Below are 20,194 nucleotides of genomic sequence, written 5' to 3' on the forward strand. Positions count from 1 at the left end.
GCTGAAAATATGAACGGCAGTCGAGGGTGACCGCCTTTGCTAATAGTCCAAGGGCCCCCTTTTCGTGACCGAGAGCGTTATGATATCATCTACGTTCAATGTTGACGAGGCACCACACATACGACGGCCAAAGACTCTTTGGGCTGATCCTTTGACAAGCGCCTCCCCCGCGAAAGCAGAATCGTCGTCGTGCTCGAGTACGCGCTTGATGCTTACAGAGCGAATAAATCGAGAAGTAGACACACTCGGTCTACTTGTATGGCCCAAGTAGCTCACGTGAGAGCCGGAATGTCTTCAGAGACGGGATGATCCGCTGTCAGTACTAGGGCGGAAGCGACGACTCTTTTTTCTTTGAGATGAGCTTCTGTATCTCACCCATTGTGAGTTTTGATATCGTGGAACGGTTACCATCTGAGAAACTTGCATTCTGATTAGACCAAACAATGACAATGACTGACCACGAGTGTTCAACAGGTAAATCAAACCATCGACTCCAAGCTGTTGGGTGGACGAAGTTCGCAAATGTCTTAGTCGCGGGCCCGGCATTGCTCGTCGGCGAGTGGAGCATCTTCCCCATGCCCCGCGGGAGAAGCCCCCTCCCCAACAAGAAAAGAAAAAAAAGCCCAGTCCACCACCTCAACCTCCGATATCGACGACGACAACCACCACCACGTCAAGATTTCCAACAGCTCCATTCGTCGTCGTCTTTGCGCCCCATCAACTGTAGCACAAGGCCAGCTCAGTGAATGAAATTGGCTTCGTATTCGAGATAGTACAAGGGAGCCGTCTTTTGTGCTCTGCAGCAATCGAACCGCGCCAAGGTGCGACCCCGACGCGGCTACCCGGGACCCGGAAATAAAGGGCCCCTCCTCATCATCATCATCCTCCTCCTCCGCCGACTTTCACGACCACACAGACGACTTCTGTTCGTGTGTGTATGAGCTCTTTCCGGCGGATACTCATCCACGACTACCTTCTCTCCCCGCCCTTAAAGGTCTCCTGCAAAATTACGCTCACGCACTTTCACTCATCCCTCGTCAAAAGACTTTTGGGCCACGTCACAGTCAAGCCATGAATGACAAGTCACAGGTTCCGGCAGAGGCCGTAGGCGGAGGAGTCAAGCCTCTGGTGGGCTTCCTGGGCCCCCAGGCCTCGTACACGCACCAGGTAGGTATCACGAACCTGGAGGAGAGAAACCACACATCGCACGGCATATGCCAAGTGAGTGTGTGGAATCGTCAATCATCTCTAACTTTGTGTAATCGCAGGCTTCGTTGCAGGCTTTCCCGGAAGATGAGTGGGATCTGAGACCCGTCGTCAACATCACAGGCACGTAACTCACCAACCCCCTTTCTCTCATATGTCGTCTCTGCTAGTCTTGGCAACCCCCCTTTCTCCTTCTGTATCTCTCTCTCTCTCTCTCTCTCTCTCTCTCTATCTTTTGTTCGTTCCTGCGCCGTGCCGTGTGCCACCTCCCGTCTGACTTGAATCGGAACCTCCCATCAGACATCTTCGAGGTCGTACAAGCCGGCGAGGTCGCCTTTGGCGTCGTCCCCGTCGAGAACTCAACCAACGGCTCCGTCCTCTTCACGCTGGACAACTTTGCCGACCGCAACGGCTTGTACCCGGACATCTCGGTCTGCGGCGAAATCTACCTAGACGTGCACCACTTCCTCGTCGGCCGCCGCCCGGCCCCAGACGTCATCGCTGCCGGCCCCCCGGGCCAAGGACCACCACGGGGCGGCGGCGGCGGAGCCGGAGACGAAGGCTCCGGCGCCTGCACGCCGACGGCATCGGACCCGAACCCGCTCAAGCCGCGCACGAAGCCGCTGTGCAGCCTCAAGCACGTCCGGCGCCTGTACTCGCACCCGCAGGCGTGGGGCCAGTGCGTCGCCTTCTTGCAGACGTACCTCAAGGGCATCGAGGCCATCGACGTCAGCTCGACGTCCCGCGCGGCGGAGCTGGTCAGCCTCGACGAGACGGGGACGAGCGCGGCCATCTCGAGCGAGATCGCGGCGGGGATGCACGGCATCGACGTGCTCGCGCGTACGATTGAGGACCGCGAGGATAATACGACGCGGTTCTTTATCATTCGCAAGGGGCTCGAGCAGAAGAAGATGCCGGGGCATTGTGTCCGACCGAAAGCGAGGACAAAGTCCATGGTGTCGTTTACGGTCCCGCATGAGGCTCCGGGAGCGCTGGCAGATGTGTTGGAGTGTTTCCGACGGTACGGGACGAATCTTACGAGCATCAACAGCCGGCCGAGCCTGACGGCGCCGTTCAACTATGTGTTTTTTGTCGAGTTTGAGGGGCATCGGTTCCGGGATCCGGAGGGGAGGGTGAAGGGGGCGTTGGACGGGGTGGCTTCGGTGGCAGAGAGATGGCGGTGGCTTGGGAGCTGGGAGGACCAGCGGTCGTGAGGGGGACTGGCTGGCTGGCGGTCTCTCCTCTTTCCTCGTGACTTGGCTTGTGGTCTCTCTCTCTCTCTCTCTCTCTCTCTCTCTCTCTCTCTCTCTCTCTCTTATCTGTCTCTCTTTCGGTGTCTCTGTCTGGGTTCTGGGTCACCCCCCTTTCCCTCATTGAGAGAACAAACCCCCCACCCAACAACGAGACCTGCAGAGAGATTTCAGCTTCGCCAACTCTGTGGATGTCGGCGTTGGCGACGGCCGAAGATCCCTGAGCAACGTTGGCATGGCACGCGGGATATGCTTTGAGGCTGCATCTGGTCTACATGCGAAATACTAGGAGGTTTTGCGGACTACAGCCTACGAGGGCCACGAGGGCCACGAGAGACGGGGCGGTGGGCTGTCACGCCCATGCTATTGCTGGGCACAAGGGGAGTCTATTGGACGGAACAGGCCTGGACTGGCTGACGACATCGCGACTAATGTCGATTCGAGATAAGGAGGTGCATCAAAGGGCTGGAACCAGGTCATCAGAACCCCCAGGAGCGTGGGATGAACTGACTCCTCCCCTCTTAGCCATTGTGTAATGGAAACCGCGGAACGAAAAAGTCTTCTCGAGGCTCAAGTCCTTTGAGACCCCTTTCCATGCTCTCTTACTCGCTCTCTGTTCGTTAACCACCTTCGAAACCTGGCTGTGATGGACTGATGGATACTGGGAAAGGTCTGAAAATGCCTCTTCATACCCTAGCTCTGTAATGGGCTGATGGATACCTTGGAAAGTTGCTGAGAAGAGCTTTCATGCCGAGTCTTCACGCCGAGCTGGTGGCGTTGTGAGACCTGGTCAGGAAGATGTCGTGAAAAGGGGACCAGAAAAGGGGGCCGAGAACGATGGTGAGAGACCACGATTTCCCATCTTACGGATGAGTTGTCATATGCAGAGATTTCTTTCCCAACCAGCGAGCCAGCAACAGGTTGGCGGAGGAGAAAGCGACGGATCAATCGCCACAGCGCGAGCTACATGTGATGGTCCCAGAGAGAGAGAGAACATGAGTGAGATGAGCAGAGGGCTGGTCGCGTGCCCTATGAATGTCTCACAGCGCCCGTCCGTCCACATTCATGGCTACGGTCACACACCCCCAAAGGGCCAAGCCAACAGCATGAGCAGATTGCCAAGCAGCCCAACTATCTACCGTCTGGGCCCTTTTTACAATGCGCTGGCTGTTGTAAAGGATCGAGACCAACGAGTAGAGCCAAAGTTAGTTTCGCGAAGCTCTGCAATGGGTGTGGAAGGGGTCAAGAAGCTCTTGCAACTGTTTAGCGTGGCGTTGAGGAGGGGGGGGGTTGTCGGGGTTGCCAGAAGCTCTAGGAAGCTCTGCGAAGCTCTTGCAACTTGTTGAGGTGCGCACCTGCTCTGTCTGCCGAGCACTTGCCCGCAGAGCTGAACCCCTCTTTCTCGTCTTGCTACCTTACTTTCCCCCTCCTTCCTCAACGGACCGGTCCATGGTCGGTCTTGTTGGATGTCTTCTTTTTTTTTCTGCCCGTTCACCTTTCGGCCAGATTCTGGTGGTGGATCGGCAACTCCACGTCCATTACGTCCAAATTACATGGACAAGACGTGCTGGAATCGCAACACTTGCAGGACCCCTGGTTGAGGTGGTCTGCTGTTGTATGGCGACCAAAGTTGGTCCAACAAAGCTGGTCCTGGATCTGGGCCATTGTCTTTCCGATTACTTTACCTCTTCTCGTGCTTCCTGATGCTCTGATTCTCTCGTCCACCTCCTAATACCAGATGCCGAATATCTGCCGTCACAAACACAAGGGCCAGGCCGAGGTTTTCGACATGTCGCCAGATGGAGCTCAGCTGGAGCACAATGATGCTCGTCGCTGGATCCCGCGCGAGATGCTCCACACGTCGACACACGTTCCGCCGCGGAACGTCTCCATTTGCCCTGCTTTTTTCTGGGGGTCTCTCTTCCTTTGGTGTAATTCCTAATGGGACCCATTCGGGAACTTCCCTGGGGGGAGGGGGGCCTTGATGCCATGACCGAGCAAAAAACTTGCGTAAGGTAAAAAAGTACCCACGCTGCAAGTGTCCAGATTCCCGCAAAATACCCTTTTTTTTTTTCTGTTCGTGTCGCGCGTCTGTCTGCCATACTGTACCTATTTGCATGTTGCTGCACGCAAAAAAAAAAAAAAAAAAAAAAAAAAAAGACAGAGTTTTTTTCCCAGCTTGTCCCATCCGACAAAAGCGGGCTTGCAACACTCGGCAGACTTTTAGTGCTGCTGGGGGCGCAGAGGCGCCTGTGTGCAATTGGTGTGTGCCGGATCAATTCCTTGTGCTATGACGTGTAGTGCGCGTAGTAAGACAAGGTTCGCACCGCGAGGAAAGGATGGGAAAAGAATACACTTACGCCTTCCCCCATCCGAAGACCACCTCCCTCTCAGTCAGTATCTGACCCTCTACCAAGCCTGAGCCTGAGATGTAGGTATCCAAAAGGCAAAGGTATCCGTGGAGCAGGTACCAAAGCTGAACCATCTGGTCTCCGGACGATGTATCTTTTGCTTGTTTCCTATCAGTCTTTTGCACTGCTGTTCGCCTGTTAATGTAGACGAGAGAGTACTTTCGTCTCACCCGACTTATACCTGCCTGTCTACTTGTTGGTGTTCCCTTTTCTCTTCCCTGTGACTTTTTGCTCGCTCTTTCTCTCTCTCTCTCTCCCTCTCTCTCTCCCCCTCTCCCACAGTTTGAATGTCCCGAGTTGCAGCAAGGCTCAACCCAAGTGGGTGAAGTGTGGACATCCAATGGCCACACACATCCTTTCGGTACGAAACTTTCGGTACGAAAGTACCCTCGTCCTGTTCGGCTGTTCCCTACCACCACTCCATCTTCTTTGCTCTCACTCTGCTCTCACTCTGCTCTCATCCCGTCTGAAAGAGGGGTGGGCTCACCGGGCACCGTGCTGGCCCATGGTCCAAACCCAACAAGTACGCAGTTAGTAACTCTACGTACCTTTTTGTTTTGTCGTCTGGTCCGACGGCTGTCGGTCCAAGGCAGTCGGACCTGGACATGAGAGGCGTAGACAGTAGGAAAAGTGGTGGTAAATGGCCAAAGGAACGGCAGCGGCGCGAGGGAACGAGTGAGGAGCGGTTGCCGTTGCCGTGGACTGGACCGTAGAAGGCGGGAGTTGCAGAGCTTCTGGGAAAGCTAAACCATGAAGGGGGGGAGGAAGGACCAAACGATTTATAACCAGCTTCTCCCTCTCCCTCTCCCTCCTCGTCCCTCTTCGATTCCGCCATCGATACCTTGTTATTTCGACATTCCCGATCCCCTACATACCACATTTTTGTTGTTTAGCCTACGCGACAAGAGCTTCTCACAACCGGTGCCAATTAAGTCCCCAAGAAGCTCTGCAACTTGCTTCCTTGCCTTTACCCGTTACCCGTTCACCCCTTGCCGGATTCTATCATCCGTCTTCCCCGTGGCGGTGTTCCAATTCCAGCAAATCCCATAGGAGAATTCCCCATCTTTGCTGCTGAGGTGCTTCATCATGGCTATCACGCCTTCGAAGCCAATCTTCTGCGCGACCCACCCCAGGGCCTGCTCTACAGCCTTTGAGAGAGTGAGATTTCCCAATCCCATAACGCCTGTTGGCTTGTTTTTGGCACTGCTCGTTCTGTCCCCTCCCTCCTGGCGTCCCTAGTGTCTGGGACACGAGCGAGCACGCAATCCCGCCGGACCCCAAAAACGAACAAGGTTCAGGGTGCCTGAATCGTTCCTTTTGGGGGAAGAGAGAGAGGACCTGGCGGGAAGAGAGAGAGGGGAGGAACCTGTGGTGTTGAGCAACATTGCCACGGGTTCGTTATTGCTTGTGCAACGAAACCACCATCAGCTCGCTGCTGGGGTACTCCTGTACAGCGAGCGCATGTGAAGAAAAGCAGGAGTAGCTAACATGGCAATTTCCCATCGTTCTAGGTGTTTATGAGCCGCCGGGACAAGCTGGCGTGTGTACATGAGCCTTTTGGCGATGCGTTCTACTACGGCCCTGAGCGGACTGGTGAGCGATTTGAAAACGACGCCGAGGGCAGAGAGAAGTCTGGCTTCGCCGAGACAACGTATGCCGATGTCCTGAGGCAAATTGAGGAGGCCGGCAAAGATGTATGTTTTTCCCTTTCCCCTCCCAAAGACATCTCTGCCCCTCATTATGAGGTCGTTGTCTTTCCGATCGCAATCTCACCCGCACACCCCTCCACACTATTCCGCCCATCAAAGCCCCCCCCTACGATTACGCTACTCCCCCAACCCCTGGCAATTGAGTTGCATAGCTTCTGCGAACCCCCAGTCAAAACCACCGTTATTTCCAAACTTGCCATTCCACGTCCGAAAATGATTCAATTTTCGGTCGGAGGTGCTCTTCGAACCTTCAAACAGAGCTTCTCGAAACTCTGGATTGATTTCGATTGAAGCGGCGTTTGATGGCTGGGGGTCCTGGCGTGCACCCGGGGAAGCTCTGCAACGCTGCCGCTGCCGCTGCCGCTGCCGCTGCCGCTGCCGCAATGTCGCGCATCGCCGCTCAGCGTTCCCCGGTACCCTTGCGGAGCTCTTAGAGTCGCGACCGACGTCGCATTAGGCCTATTGCTCAACACCACCACCACAGACCATGATGATGCTATAATCCGATTACCCAGATAACTAACACCCAACCACAGAAGCGCGCCTTCATCAAGGACATGGCCTACTACATCCTGCCGCCCAACCAGCAAACCGCCTCCATCGCTCCGTCCGCCGGCAACGCAACCGAGCCCAGCAACCCCACCGTCCTCCCTCTGAGCATCCTCCGCAAGTTCCAGTGGACGTTCCTTATCCGCCACCCGCGCCGCTCCATCCCCTCGTACTACCGCTGCACCCAGCCGCCCCTGGATGCGGTGACTGGCTGGACAAACTTCAACCCGTCCGAGGCCGGCTACGAGGAGCTTCGCCGCCTCTTTGACTACCTCATCAGCGAGCGCGTCGTCGACGAAAAGGACTTGTTGGTCGTTGACGCCGATGACATGCTCGACGACCCCGAGGCCGTCATCCGCGCCTACTGCGCCCATGTTGGTCTCGACTTCTCCGATAACATGCTCAACTGGACCGACGAGGACACCAAGGTTGCCCAGGAAAAATTCGCAAAGTGGAACGGCTGGCACGATGATGCCATTGGCAGCACGTCGCTCAAGCCGCGCGACAAGAAGCATGTAAGTCGCCCCTAGCCCCCCTCTCAGCTGGTGCTTTTTGTTGTTTTGTACCCCTCCCAAAAATGAAAATTTCCCCAGAAAGAGATTGGATCTAAAAAGGACCTGCCTGTTGTTTGGGCGCTTTTGAAAACACTTCTTGAACTCGCTGGATATCTTTTTGCCTTTTGGCGTGGCGGACGAACACACTAGTACTAGTGTGGGGTATATTTCGCAGCATGCTAATTCCCCGCGAGAAAAAGGTTATCACCCGTGAGTCCGAAGAGGCTGAATGGCTCAAGAAGTACGGCGAGAAGGGTCTCAAGGAGATTCGCGAGTGCGTCGACGCCAACGTCAAGGATTACGAGTACCTCAAGAAATTTGCCATTCAGATCTAATGCCCTTCCGTGTACGGATACACACGTACGGGCATACAACGTACGGATACACAACGTACACCTTTAACGAAGTTGATGACCAAGAAACGCCCACTTACCAATAAGGGGGGGGTTTATATACATGCATGTTTTTACTATAAAAACGGGAAATCGGGTTTCTTTTTTGAACGAAACAGTTCGATATAGGGATATAGGGAAATTGAGGGGGTTTTCTATCAGGGACCTTGAAATCGGTACATCATGGGTTCAATGTAACCGTATTGATACAATAGTCTACATGGCAATGCCAATAACTAGCTACTTCTAACAGGGGTGCGTCTATGGCTGGCAACGTCTTTTCTTCCTGTGAACAAAAAAAATGTGCCATCGCACAATACTCCACGTCCATTTTTCTTGATGTACACATTTTCCGTCCGTATTGTGACAAGGCCCCGGACAAAAATCTTACACAACAGGATGCTTGCTCCCTACCCCTGGCCCCCTCTCCGCAAGACGTTCATGGTTTATGCCTTGGTGTCAGCCTTGGTGTCCTTGGTGTCCTCACCGTCCTTGCCCTCCTTGCCCTCCTTGTTCTCCTCCGACGCAGGCTCCTTGATACTGAAGTTGGTATCGTCCCCAGCTTGCTGCTCAGGCTCCTCAACCGCCTTGGGCTCCTCCACAACGACAGCCTCCTCCGGGTCAAACTGGTTCGCCTCCAAGAGCGCCTTGGCGCCCTGGAACAAGTCGTGCGTGACGTTACCGGTCCACTCCTGCGCAAAGTTGCGGTCGTCCTCGTTGGCCCAGTATATCGTCGCCGGCAGAAGCTGATCGACGGCCGGCGCCTTGGTGGTGCCGGCGCCGCCCTGTACCTCCTCTTCACCAGACGACGACTGGCCAGCGGCGACGAGTTGTGTCTTGGCCGGCGGCGCCTTGGACCACTTGCGGCCCGTCAGGGCCTCGCCGTCCTCGAGCACGGCCTTCTTCTCGCCCGCGCTGACGACGAGGCGGTTGCCGCGGCCGAAGCCGGCGAGGACGGCGGCCATGTCGGCGATGGAGTTTGCGCGCTGGTCGTTGAGGGCTAGGGAGCGCTCGTGGCGGTTGCGGACGATTTTGCGGACGCTGACGAGGTCCTCGGGGGTAGTAGTGGTCTTCGCACCGTCAGCAGGGGCGGAAGCGGCGTCTTTGTCTTCCTCACCCGCGACGGAGTATTTCACGTCGTCTACGGCGGCAGCATCGTTCTTCTTTTGCTTGACGCCCCACGGCTTGATGGGCTTTGGCTTGAGGAGCTCGGTGCGGTGCTCCCTGTAGAGGAGGTCGTCTTCCCAGGCGAGCTCGTGCATGCGGCGGAACTCGCGGAGCTTTTGGAAGACGGACTGGCCTGCTGCGCCGGCGCCGGCGGGGAGCTGGATGAGGGCCATTGGTTCCCAGTAGTCGCGGCGGAGTTTTGCGGGTTTGGACTTTTTGCCGTTGAAAGGGAGTTGTTTGAGGGCGCGGTGGGACTACAGGAGGTGAGGTGGTGATGTTAGCTGGGCTTTCGTCTTCCATAGTCCAAGGCAGGTGATTGAATCTGCCCATTGATGTGCCAATTGACATGCAACAAGGCCCTTCCTTCCAAAGAAACGTACCTCGAGCTGCTTCGTGTGCGAGTAGATGACCTGGTTCGAGGTCAGGTGGCTCCAGACCCAAATCTGCTCGCCGTGGCCCGGCTCAAAGTTGGTGAGCTCATGCTGGGGCGTCCTGCGTCGCGATCGCGTGTGGCCATGCCGTATGCTCGTCCGGGCGACGCCAAAGGACAGTTTTGAGAAGCGAAATACCGGGACCGAGTTCATCGTTGCTGTAGCTGGCGGCCGATCGGTCGGTCGATGGGGCGTATCGTTCGTTCGTTCGTCGTCGTCGTCGTCTTCGTCGGCAATCCCCCTAAACTTCTCGGGACGGGCAAGCTTGACAAAATTTCCCGAAGCTCTGGAACCTGTCCCCCAGGCCCGCGCCGGTGGTGTGGCTGATTTGTGGCTTGACTTCCAAGGTCACATGATTCTGATGTGTACCAGCCATATCGGACAAAACGTTCCCTGGCTACGTTATCGATAACTTTGATAAGACGATAGAAGACTGACGGCGGGTCCGTGCGCCCAAGTTGTGAACCCCGCGGTTTGGGCTCGGCCGGTGCTCAGATTCTAGTGACGTCGCGCGACTTCCACCAGGTTCTGGTCGCTGCCCTACGACTTCCCGGCCTTGCCAGCTCATGCTGGATCAGTCCATCCCCTTGGCCCACTTCCCGGTTTACAGTCTGGATGAACCTCATTCTGCAAGCATAAATTCAACACTGCAATCGAGTCTTCGACTGGTCCTTCTGCTCAAGTCACCAAGCTAATTCTTGCACATATTGAGATACCCAACGTTGAATGATAGACTCTTCAACTTGAAGCCATTCTGAGCTTCCCCCAACAACCACTCACAAACAACCACTCTTGATTACCTACCTCACCTTTTACGAAACAAAACCACACAACCACACACAATCGCTACCACATCTACACCACCAACATGAATTCACGAATGGAATTCACCGACAGAGGCGAGAAGGCCGTGCAGGATGCCATGGCCCTCGCGGAGCAGTACGCCCACTCCCAACTGCTCCCCGTCCACCTCGCCGTCTCCCTCCTCGACCCCCCAGCAGACCTGTCAAAGGATCAACAAAACGGTCCGCCGCAGACGTCCTCCATGTTCCGACAAGTCATTGAGCGCGCCCACGGCGACCCGCAACTCTTTGACAGGGCGCTCAAGAAGACGCTCGTCCGCCTGCCGAGCCAAGACCCGCCGCCGGACCAGGTCTCCGTCGCACCCACATTCCACGCCGTCCTCCGCAAGGCACAAGAGCTGCAAAAGACGCAAAAGGACTCCTTCATCGCCGTCGACCACCTCATCCAGGCCCTCGCCGAGGACCACACGATACAAGCCTGCCTGCGGGACTCCAACATCCCCAAGGCCAAGCTGGTGCACGATGCCGTCACCCAGATTCGCGGCACGAAGCGGGTGGACAGCAAGAACGCCGATACCGAGGAGGAGCACGAGAACCTCGCCAAATTTACCATTGATATGACGGCCCTGGCCCGCGAGAAGCAACAAGACCCGGTCATTGGCCGTGAGGAGGAGATTCGCAGAGTCGTGCGCATCTTGTCCCGCCGCACGAAGAACAACCCGGTCCTCATCGGTGAGCCCGGTGTCGGTAAGACTACCGTCGTCGAGGGTCTTGCCCAGAGAATCGTTAATCGTGATGTGCCCGACAACCTCAAGGCCTGCAAGCTGCTGTCGCTCGACGTTGGCGCCTTGGTGGCCGGAAGCAAGTACCGCGGAGAGTTCGAGGAGAGAATGAAGGGCGTCCTGAAGGAGATTTCGGAGTCCAAGGAGATGATTGTCCTCTTCGTCGACGAAATCCACTTGCTCATGGGCGCTGGCTCCTCTGGTGAGGGTGGCATGGACGCCGCCAACTTGCTGAAGCCCATGCTTGCCCGTGGTGGGCTGCACTGTATCGGTGCGACGACCCTTGCCGAGTACCGCAAGTACGTCGAGAAGGACGCCGCTTTCGAGCGTCGTTTCCAACAGGTTATCGTCAAGGAGCCTTCCATCGCCGAGACCATTTCCATCCTCCGTGGTCTCAAGGAGCGTTACGACAGACACCACCGCGTCACCATTCTCGATAACGCCCTGGTAGCGTCTGCCAACCTCGCCGGCCGCTACCTCACGTCGAGAAGACTTCCCGATTCCGCCATCGACCTGGTCGACGAGGCCGCTGCTGCAGTTCGCGTCGCCAGGGAGTCGCAACCCGAAATCATTGACTCTCTCGAGCGTAAACTCCGTCAAATCATGATTGAGATTGCTGCTCTGGAGAAGGAGAAGGATGAGGCGTCCCAGACTCGTCTGGTCCAGGCGAGAAAGGACGCTAAGAACGTCGAGGAGGAGTTGGAGCCTCTGCGCCAAAAGTACCTCAGCGAGATCAAGAGAGGTGAAGAGATTCACTTGGCCAAGACGAAGCTCGACGAGCTCGAGAAGCGTCTTGAGGATGCCGCCAACGCAGGCAACCACGCCAAGGCAGCCGACCTCCAGTACGGCGCCATCCCCGAGCAGCGTGCCGTCATCAAGGAGCTCGAGGCCAAGAAGGCCGCTGCCGACGCTGCCCTCAACGCATCAGGCCAGGACCACGGCGCCATGGTCACTGATGTTGTCACCGCCGATCACATCAACGAGATTGTGGCCCGCTGGACCGGCATTCCCGTCACCCGCCTTAAGACTAGCGAGAAGGAGAAGCTTGTCCTCATGGAGAAGCAGCTCGGCAAGATTGTCGTTGGTCAAAAGGAGGCTGTCCAGGCCGTCGCCAACGCCATCCGCCTGCAGCGGTCTGGTCTCAGCAACCCCAACCAGCCACCCAGCTTCCTGTTCTGCGGTCCGTCCGGTACAGGTAAGACGCTCCTCACCAAGGCGCTCGCCGAGTTTCTCTTCGACGACTCCAAGGCCATGATCCGCTTCGATATGTCCGAGTACCAGGAGCGCCATGCCCTCAGCAGAATGATTGGTGCTCCCCCAGGATACGTCGGACACGACGCCGGCGGCCAGCTCACCGAAGCTCTCCGCCGCAAGCCCTTCTCTATCCTCCTCTTCGACGAGGTTGAGAAGGCCGCCAAGGAGGTCTTGACCGTCCTCCTCCAGCTCATGGACGACGGCCGCATCACCGACGGCCAAGGCCGTGTCATTGACGCCAAGAACTGCATTGTCGTCATGACCTCCAACTTGGGCGCCGAGTACCTCACAAAGTCCACCAATCGCGAGGGCAAGGTCGATGCCACCACCCGCGAGCTCGTCATGAACGCCCTCCGCAACTGGTTCTTGCCCGAGTTCCTCAATCGTATCAACTCGACCGTCATCTTCAACCGCCTCACCCGCCGCGAGATCCGCAAGATTGTCGATATCCGCTTGCAGGAGATCCAGAAGCGGCTGGAGGGCAACGGCCGCAAGGTCTACATTGACGTCTCGGAGGAGGCCAAGGATTACCTCGGCAACGCAGGCTACTCGCCCGCCTACGGTGCTCGTCCTCTGTCCCGTTTGATTGAGAAGGAGGTTCTCAACAAACTGGCCATTCTCATCCTCCGCGGCAACATCCGCGATGGAGAGAACGCCCGCGTCGAGCTTATCAATGGCAAGATGGTGGTGCTGCCTAACCACCAGGACAGCGAGCTCGACACTGACGACGAGGACATGGATGAGGAGGATGCCGCTGACGAGCTTGTTGCCGATGAGATGGATGAGGATATTTACGACTGAAGCGAATAAGACAACAGAATGAAATTCAAAGACGAAGGAGATGATTCACGAAAGCATGATTGTTAGGACTGATTGGGGTGTTTTTCAGTGTAGAGATAGAAACTCTAGAGAGAGAGCATCAGGCGTTTAGGGATTAAAATGGTTCAAGCATTGTAGGATTCTTCTTTTTTACATGAGTTGTAAATAGGTTATAGAACTATAAAGGTTCAATGAACAAAACGTATGAAAACAATCGAGTATGCCCAGAGAGTGAGGATATTTAGTGATGTGAACAAAGTGATGGACGGCGGGAAACCGATTTAGGATGCAGTATAGATGGGCTTTGCCTTCAAATTTAAGATCAGTTGAGTTTGAAGATACTCGCGTCAACACACAACATCCAGGGAGAGGTTATTGTCGGAAGAGATGGGAGACTGGTCTGCAAGTGGTCTATAGAACCGGAAAAGTTCAAAGGGACATGTTACATATATTGATCTGGACAAACACAATACTCCAACGAGAAAAGAAGAAAGATGAGTCCTCATAGCGCCCGTCCGAGTTCCATTCGTAGAACCCGCAACAGCAAGCTGCCTCCTCTTTGTCACGGACGATCAGGACAAACTGGGCTGGGGTGGTTGAAACGTTCTCTTGGTCCAGAATTTGATGTATACGCTCACCAACATACAGCCTTACTCGACAACGAGTAGGCTATGAGTTTTGAGAACTAGTATAAGAACCGAGAGATGTAGCCTACCGGTGTCAACTTTTGTTTGCCAAAGTATTATGTCTGGTATTTGTGGTAACGTTGTTTTTAGTGTTCTGATGCTCGTGTATTAAGATAATTCAATGTTTCCCCGAATCCGAGGAATGCCTTGTGACGTGAAAGGAGTGAAGGATGACGGAGACGTGGATATTGGAAAGTAAGTTTAGAAATAGATGTCTTAGATATTCAAGCTTTACTCAGTGAAAGTTACTTGTGTAAGTAGGACTGTTATACGGGATTGATGGCCACAAGATATGAGAGACTGTTTTCGGGGCACGAGGGGAAAGAAGACGTCTACACCGTTGAAAGTCAAGACACATTCGTTAGTTGGGTATAATTGATGCAAGAGCGCCTGGTATGGAAGTCAGGCATGTTGAACAAGTCTTGGCTAGGCGGAGGCATCAAAGGTCTCTATCGTGAGATATCCCCCTCAAAAACATACATTCTGCACCGCGGAGATGCTGGCAAACTAGCTGAAGACTTGACCTTCACTCCCCCACGAGAATGCCGAGGGAAATCCTGGTGTTCCAGGTCGTGGAAACAACACTTTTCACCGTTGGCGAGTCCCTACCTTACCCATGAGGCGGGGGCTACCTCCATGGCTGGCGAAGCAATGTGTGCCGAGCGTCGTGTAGCAGTACCCAGCATGCCAAGCGATCACGATATCTTCTGGTTTGTTCTGCCCATCACACCTCACATGCAGTGTTCGTGACAGACGCATGCTTAGGAAAACCCGTAGCTATTTCCAGCGGGGTGTCGGGGACGGCTTGCTCGATATCAAGAAGACCTACCAAGGTCATGATCACGCCCTCGTAGATATCCACGCGAAGTAGCTATTCAGAGCGCCAACGTTGTTTCGATAATCTGGGCGTACCGATATTCTGGGAATGATCCAGGTCTCCGGGCTGGTCGATATATCACCCTACCTCGGGGTAGTGTTTCAACCCCCCCTCATCGCATCAACTCGATTTTTGTTCTGCTGATCAGCGAGCGCATGCCCCTCTTCCTGCTCCAAGGCCTCGCATTGTCGCATGGAAATCATGCCCTTGTTTGGTTTAGTTTTCTCATGGCTGGGACGGAGAACCATTCTGCCCACTCAACGCCATGCATACGCGGTACAACGGTTTTCGTGGCCTTGGATTTTCTTCATGACTGGAGCCTTTTCGCGAGATCTGCGAAACTAGTCGCGGGGGAGGGATGACGGATGAGGTCGGGGCCAAGATAGGATGCTATTTTTACCCGAGAGGACCCCGGTGATCGCCCTGGTCGGAGAAGGGGGGACCCACGACGGGGAAGTTTAGCCTCCGTTGTGCCCCCCTCCCCTCTCTGAGCCTCACGAAAGCAAGCCCGGGGGCCAGGACATGACTGTGGCGGGCCCCCTCCCCGAACCTGGGACCGTGGTGCATGAGCTGATGGATTAATCAGCCAAGTACCGAAGCCACCGCGCCTTTTTGTCTCGTTGCACAGTGGGCCAGGATGAGCTCGGGGCCGAGACTGGTCCCCGTGGTCGTGAAGAGAAAGAGGGCCGCAACGGCGGTGCGGGCAACGAGCTGCGAGTGACGGCCGACCGATCATGCCGTAGGCGGTAATGCATTGAGGCTGCGCGGCGGAACGCGTCACTCGCACAACGGACGTGGCGGAAGAGGGCTCTGGCGCCAGTTTCGGCGGAGGCCGCGGAGTAAGTTGAGGCTGGAAACTTGGAAAGGTCCGTGTCGTGTTGCACATGTATAGGTAATGTAGGTAGGGCACTTCATCCTGAATCTGGGACGAGAGAGAGAGGGGGGGGGACGATATCCGATGTTCGCTGAGTAGAGGCCACAGAGCGTACATGAACGAGAAGAAGGGCCTCCTTGTCCACTCGAACCAGAGGCGGGAAGTCTCGACACAGGACTGGGTGGGGGCCAACACAGAAAAGTGCGAGTGAAACGGGCTGGTGCAGATGGATGCAGATGGAGGACGGGAACACTCTCATCGGCCAGCTCAAAGGGGCAGAGGCTGGTGTGTGTAGGTAGGTATTCGTATGTTGGTTGATGACCGATCCGAGTCAAGAGCTGCGATGGCAGCTGTCTCTCACCAAATCAAGAGGTCTGGATGTGGACGGGACGGAAGGACGGAAGGAAGCTTGGCCAAGGGCCCCCAAAGGATTTGTCTTGGGATGGAAGACAAGCCATCGTTCAACCCTTGAACGTTTGATAAAGGTTGATTCAGTGCGTAGCAGCGCAGCATGCGCAGATTGTGAGTTGTTGTTTTTTTTGCTCTTTTCTTTTTTCCGACACGAGGCCTTGCCAGCATCCAAGTCGCGCGTCTGGAGCGTCTTTTCCCAAAGCAGAGGATCAGCTCGTCTCCTGGCCTAATCGGGCGAGCTTGCGGGCGGCTGCCGGCCCAGGAGCCGGAGACAAATACCGGGCCATATTAAGACACTGCATACCAGATCTGTTGAGGTCTGTACGAATATCCGTAGAGACCGTCAAAGTGCCCACGATATCTGTCCGTAATCGTGTTGATAGCCGCCATTCGAACATCCAACAGCAATGAGTACCTATGCTATGCCCCGTAGCCCACAGCGAAATACGAGTGAATGCATTGGAAGGGGGTTGCGTTGTAACGGGAGCCGTTGGCGGCAGATCGTGGCGTGGGGCGTGTGCATGGTCGTCCGTAGGTAGCGAGCGTTGCAAGGGTAAGCAAGACTAAAGCCATGTTTCAGAATTTTCAGCAGATCCTCTGACAAGCGTCGTCCGAGGTTGTCATTGGAGGAGGGCCAGGGGGCGGCGAGCTGGAGCATAAATGACCAGCATCTCCATCACGCCTTTGCAGTGTTGCACCTGGCCGGCCCTGGGTGAATGAAGCTGGGCCTTGGCCGTCGATGTCAATGGCCCCATTGGGTAACACGTCGCAAGCTTTGCTGTCTGTCTGTCTGTTTGTGGCCCCCCTTTTATTTGGTGAGTGAAAGTATCTTTTGCTGCACCGATGATTCGACAAAGTACCGTGGGCAAGGTGTAGAAGGGGCCGTGTTTGAGCCAGGTCGCGATGTGGTGTTGTAGTCTTGAACGCAGACAGTACGTCAACTTGATGCTCAAGATAAACCGTCAAGGCAGGTTGGAAACCGAGGTAGAGAATCATCGACGTTCTGTGCTTCGTCGTATTCGTAGACGGCCATGAACTTCAATTGAAGGTATCCAAAGCTGTGGTTCGCGATGGCGGAGGGCAACCCCTGAACGAACCTGGGAGGACACAGCCGCTTGGACTGGCTTGATGGACGGCGCGCCTTAGACGTAAGCCGGGGTTATTGGTGGCTTGTGTCAATTTAACCGCGACAGCAAGTCAAGCAGTCTGTCAGTTGCTGCACAGGCAATTGCCAATCACGGGCAAAGTCTCGGTTGAAGATGTTGGGCGATGGCGTCCGAGGTTGAGCATCGTTGATTGAATTTCGTCATAGTGATTCGGCAATAAAGTGCTCTTTTCTTTGCGGGACAGTATCAAGATGCGAACTCGATATTGACACAGCCTGCGACTAAAGCGCGGGCAATTGAGTTGCCACGGGCTCTCGCTGTCCCCGCAATCCCTCGTCTTGGAGGCTTGTTGAAGCCGCAGTTTCCGAAAGAGTCGACGGACTGACACGGCCGGCCTAGACACCAAGATGTCGCGGCTATACGACTTGGGCTCGTCTGGAGAGGGCAACTGGCTTGGTGAACGGCAAGGTTCTGCAGCGCACTGCAACTCTGAGCCCTCAAGGGAACATCGGGAGCTGGACATGTTCCTCCGAGGGGGATAGTGCAGCGTGGGCATGGTGCCTTGCCAGTGCAGCGCGGGTGGTTCGCGGTTGTGAATCGGATCGAGACTGTCAAGTCAGTTGGGCCCCCAACTGCAGTTGACGACAGGCTAGATCCCTCTACTCAAATCGGTGGGGAGCCAGTCGGCTACTCAACTTGGGTGGAAGATGAGGCGAAGTTGTGTGAGTGCTGGATGGGGATTTTGCGCCAGCATGTAGTATGCACATTGGAAGGGTCAGCATCCTGGCGGGCGTGGAGGGATGACACATCTAGTGACAGTCTGAAGGCTCTATTGACGGTGGTCCCATTGCTTTGGATAAGGGGTACGGTACGGTGACACGGTCAGGGAGATGGAATGGGCGTGTTGTGGATGGAGGGAGTGAGTATCGATGGAAGTCCCTGGCAGAGAGGTCGGTTCCATGGGTAGTATCGCATCGCCGGCCGCATCTCTTGCAGCTGAGGTGCTCAGTCCAGCTCGGAAGGGACGATATTGGTACGTGGAATAAGAGCCGGGATTCTCTTTTCTCCTGGCCGTAAGGCTGCCGGGCACGGCGTCGACGAGAAGCTCCTCCAAGTTGCCTAGGTTCTGTGCGATGCTTGAGATGGCAGTCCATGCCAACAATATTGCGCGAAGAGTGAAAGCGTGTATCCGTCCACGTAACCACCCGAGGGGCGGACTGGGTGTAGTGGTGTAATAGGATCCCTGCATCGATTCTATCCGTAAGGCAAGGTAAGGAAGGTACAGTGAAGTGGTTAGTTGTATGTGGTCGTGGACTATTTGAAACGTTGTTGCGCCGTTTAGATTTGCCCCAAGTCGTCTAGCGGCATCATCGGAGTGCAAGCTCTCGGCATTCGACTTGCAACTGCCAACCTGGCACTTGAGTCTCGAAGCGGAGGGTACGAAGTACGGACCTGACGGGAACGGCGGACGCGGCGCACTTGAGAGCCTTAGGTCTTGCCTGCTGGTGTACGAAGTAATGGGTTATGGATGGTGCTTGCTTGCCGCCTTCCATTCCATGTCGAACATTCCACGGGCACGGGGATGGGAAGGTGCAAAAGTTGGAAAAATATGGAGAGCAAGTGTGGATAGGTGAGGGAAGGTCTCCACTGCAGACCGCTACGAGTGTCAAATCGTTGTCCCCTCGTCCCTTCCTCCCTGGTATGTCCCGGTCTCCACTTTAGCCTAGGTCTGCCCGGGTGAGGAAGGAGTAAGGAACATGGAAAGGGAAGGGAAGGAGAGGGGGGGCAAGGCCGGGGAGAGAAGGGGGAAGGCATGAGGTACGGATGGATACCTTGAAAAGAGAAAAAAGGGAAGGAGTAGACGACAAGCGAGAACCGATGCCTTCCCCAAAACTTGATGGACTGTTAGCTACCTTATCCGTTCGTACGGTTACTCTTTTGGTTGTTCGTTGGAATCTGCACAAGGAGCAAATATGATATTGGATACCAACTAGTGACAACTACCTAGACAAGTCTGTAAGGCACTCTCTCCCTTACCTTAGTGCCTTGTGCCTCGGGTTAGAACTTGGGCCATGACAAGACTGGGGCTCCTTCACCCCTAAAAGACCACACTAAGGCCGATCGACTGCCGTTTCACACTGACCTCAACCCTCCGCTTGGCCCCGTTGTGGGCGCTGCATCGTGTCAGCCAGTCCCCTGTCTCGCTCTGAGCTGTCTGCCCTGGTCTAAACTGCCCTAAGTTTGGAGAAAGCGCCAGAAGCCTGAAGGTGACGGCTGGCGGGCGGGAGATGTGAGGTCCAAGGAAAAGCAGCCGGTACGGAGTACGGAGTACTGACGTGTGACTGAGGTTCTCCCCATGAAGCCGTGTACCTTTCCCCACTTGGAAACCTGATGCTGACCACCAATCCCCTGGACCACCTCAGTCTGTCTACCTTACCTTACCTTACCTACCTTACTCCGTACCTTTCTTTTACCAAGGTATTATCCGTGGATCCAAAGGTTTTCACACACACTCGGCATGGCATGCGTGTGGTGCTAGTAATGTGTAAAGTGACGATGGCGGCGACGGTGGCCCTGCCGGGCAGTGGTTTACATCAGGCACGCCGTACCTTGCCTTGCTGCGCTTCGCCTTGCTGGCCCATCTACCTCACACTCCACGTTGGCTGATGTTATGTATCCTCTTCATGCCTGAGGTCTGAAGTCAGGGTCGGCGATAGAGCTGCGGCATCTGGTATTGTTCAGTGGGGAGTGGAGGAGGAGAGATGGATAGGTAGTAAGGCACCTCACCTTACTGTGTAGGTATGATGTATCCTGTCGGGTACGAAGTATGGTAAACTGTGTAAATGTGTACATCGTACCTTTCAGAGGTACCTACCGCGAGTCACTTGTCTGTTAGAGAAAGAAGACGCCTTG

General features: G+C 55.3%; 8 protein-coding genes across 8 annotated transcripts; 4 read left to right on the forward strand and 4 right to left on the reverse strand.

Annotated features, from left to right (window-relative positions):
• Positions 1-1,071: 1,071 nt before the first annotated feature.
• Positions 1,072-2,420, forward strand: BDP81DRAFT_449331 (Prephenate dehydratase-domain-containing protein; the record flags this gene model as incomplete). The annotated part of the gene is made up of 2 exons (XM_060592392.1): positions 1,072-1,167; positions 1,377-2,420. The coding sequence occupies 2 exons, from the start codon at positions 1,072-1,074 to the stop codon at positions 2,418-2,420; spliced, it is 1,140 nt and encodes a 379-aa protein (XP_060445887.1).
• A 739-nt stretch (positions 2,421-3,159) lies between these two features.
• Positions 3,160-3,970, forward strand: BDP81DRAFT_221774 (uncharacterized protein). The gene has a single exon (XM_060582804.1). The coding sequence runs from the start codon at positions 3,326-3,328 to the stop codon at positions 3,800-3,802; it is 477 nt and encodes a 158-aa protein (XP_060445888.1). The 5' UTR covers positions 3,160-3,325; the 3' UTR covers positions 3,803-3,970.
• Positions 3,971-4,698, reverse strand: BDP81DRAFT_221775 (uncharacterized protein). Its single transcript, XM_060582805.1, has one exon. The coding sequence runs from the start codon at positions 4,642-4,644 to the stop codon at positions 4,138-4,140; it is 507 nt and encodes a 168-aa protein (XP_060445889.1). The 5' UTR covers positions 4,645-4,698; the 3' UTR covers positions 3,971-4,137.
• A 1,255-nt stretch (positions 4,699-5,953) lies between these two features.
• Positions 5,954-8,014, forward strand: BDP81DRAFT_460833 (P-loop containing nucleoside triphosphate hydrolase protein; the record flags this gene model as incomplete). Its single annotated transcript, XM_060593696.1, has 4 exons — positions 5,954-6,025; positions 6,379-6,561; positions 7,113-7,640; positions 7,874-8,014. 4 exons carry the CDS (start codon positions 5,954-5,956, stop codon positions 8,012-8,014), a joined length of 924 nt encoding a protein of 307 aa, XP_060445890.1.
• Positions 8,015-8,517: 503 nt separating this feature from the next.
• BDP81DRAFT_471390 (transcriptional regulation of mitochondrial recombination-domain-containing protein) lies at positions 8,518-9,922 on the reverse strand (the record flags this gene model as incomplete). The annotated part of the gene is made up of 2 exons (XM_060594584.1): positions 9,619-9,922; positions 8,518-9,492 (listed from the first exon to the last, which is right to left on the reverse strand). Exons 1-2 carry the CDS (start codon positions 9,820-9,822, stop codon positions 8,518-8,520), a joined length of 1,179 nt encoding a protein of 392 aa, XP_060445891.1. The 5' UTR covers positions 9,823-9,922.
• Positions 9,923-10,152: 230 nt separating this feature from the next.
• On the forward strand, positions 10,153-13,538 carry BDP81DRAFT_427132 (hsp98-like protein). Its single transcript, XM_060590336.1, has one exon. It carries the CDS (start codon positions 10,538-10,540, stop codon positions 13,307-13,309), a length of 2,772 nt encoding a protein of 923 aa, XP_060445892.1. The 5' UTR covers positions 10,153-10,537; the 3' UTR covers positions 13,310-13,538.
• A 1,937-nt stretch (positions 13,539-15,475) lies between these two features.
• Positions 15,476-16,248, reverse strand: BDP81DRAFT_427134 (uncharacterized protein). Its single transcript, XM_060590337.1, has one exon. It carries the CDS (start codon positions 16,021-16,023, stop codon positions 15,802-15,804), a length of 222 nt encoding a protein of 73 aa, XP_060445893.1. The 5' UTR covers positions 16,024-16,248; the 3' UTR covers positions 15,476-15,801.
• Positions 16,249-17,277: 1,029 nt separating this feature from the next.
• BDP81DRAFT_221824 (uncharacterized protein) lies at positions 17,278-17,963 on the reverse strand. Its single transcript, XM_060582806.1, has one exon. The coding sequence runs from the start codon at positions 17,835-17,837 to the stop codon at positions 17,385-17,387; it is 453 nt and encodes a 150-aa protein (XP_060445894.1). The 5' UTR covers positions 17,838-17,963; the 3' UTR covers positions 17,278-17,384.
• Positions 17,964-20,194: the final 2,231 nt, after the last annotated feature.

This window comes from Colletotrichum phormii (assembly GCF_030913505.1).
Source record: "Colletotrichum phormii strain CBS 102054 chromosome Unknown BDP81scaffold_9, whole genome shotgun sequence".
NCBI lineage: Eukaryota > Fungi > Ascomycota > Sordariomycetes > Glomerellales > Glomerellaceae > Colletotrichum > Colletotrichum phormii.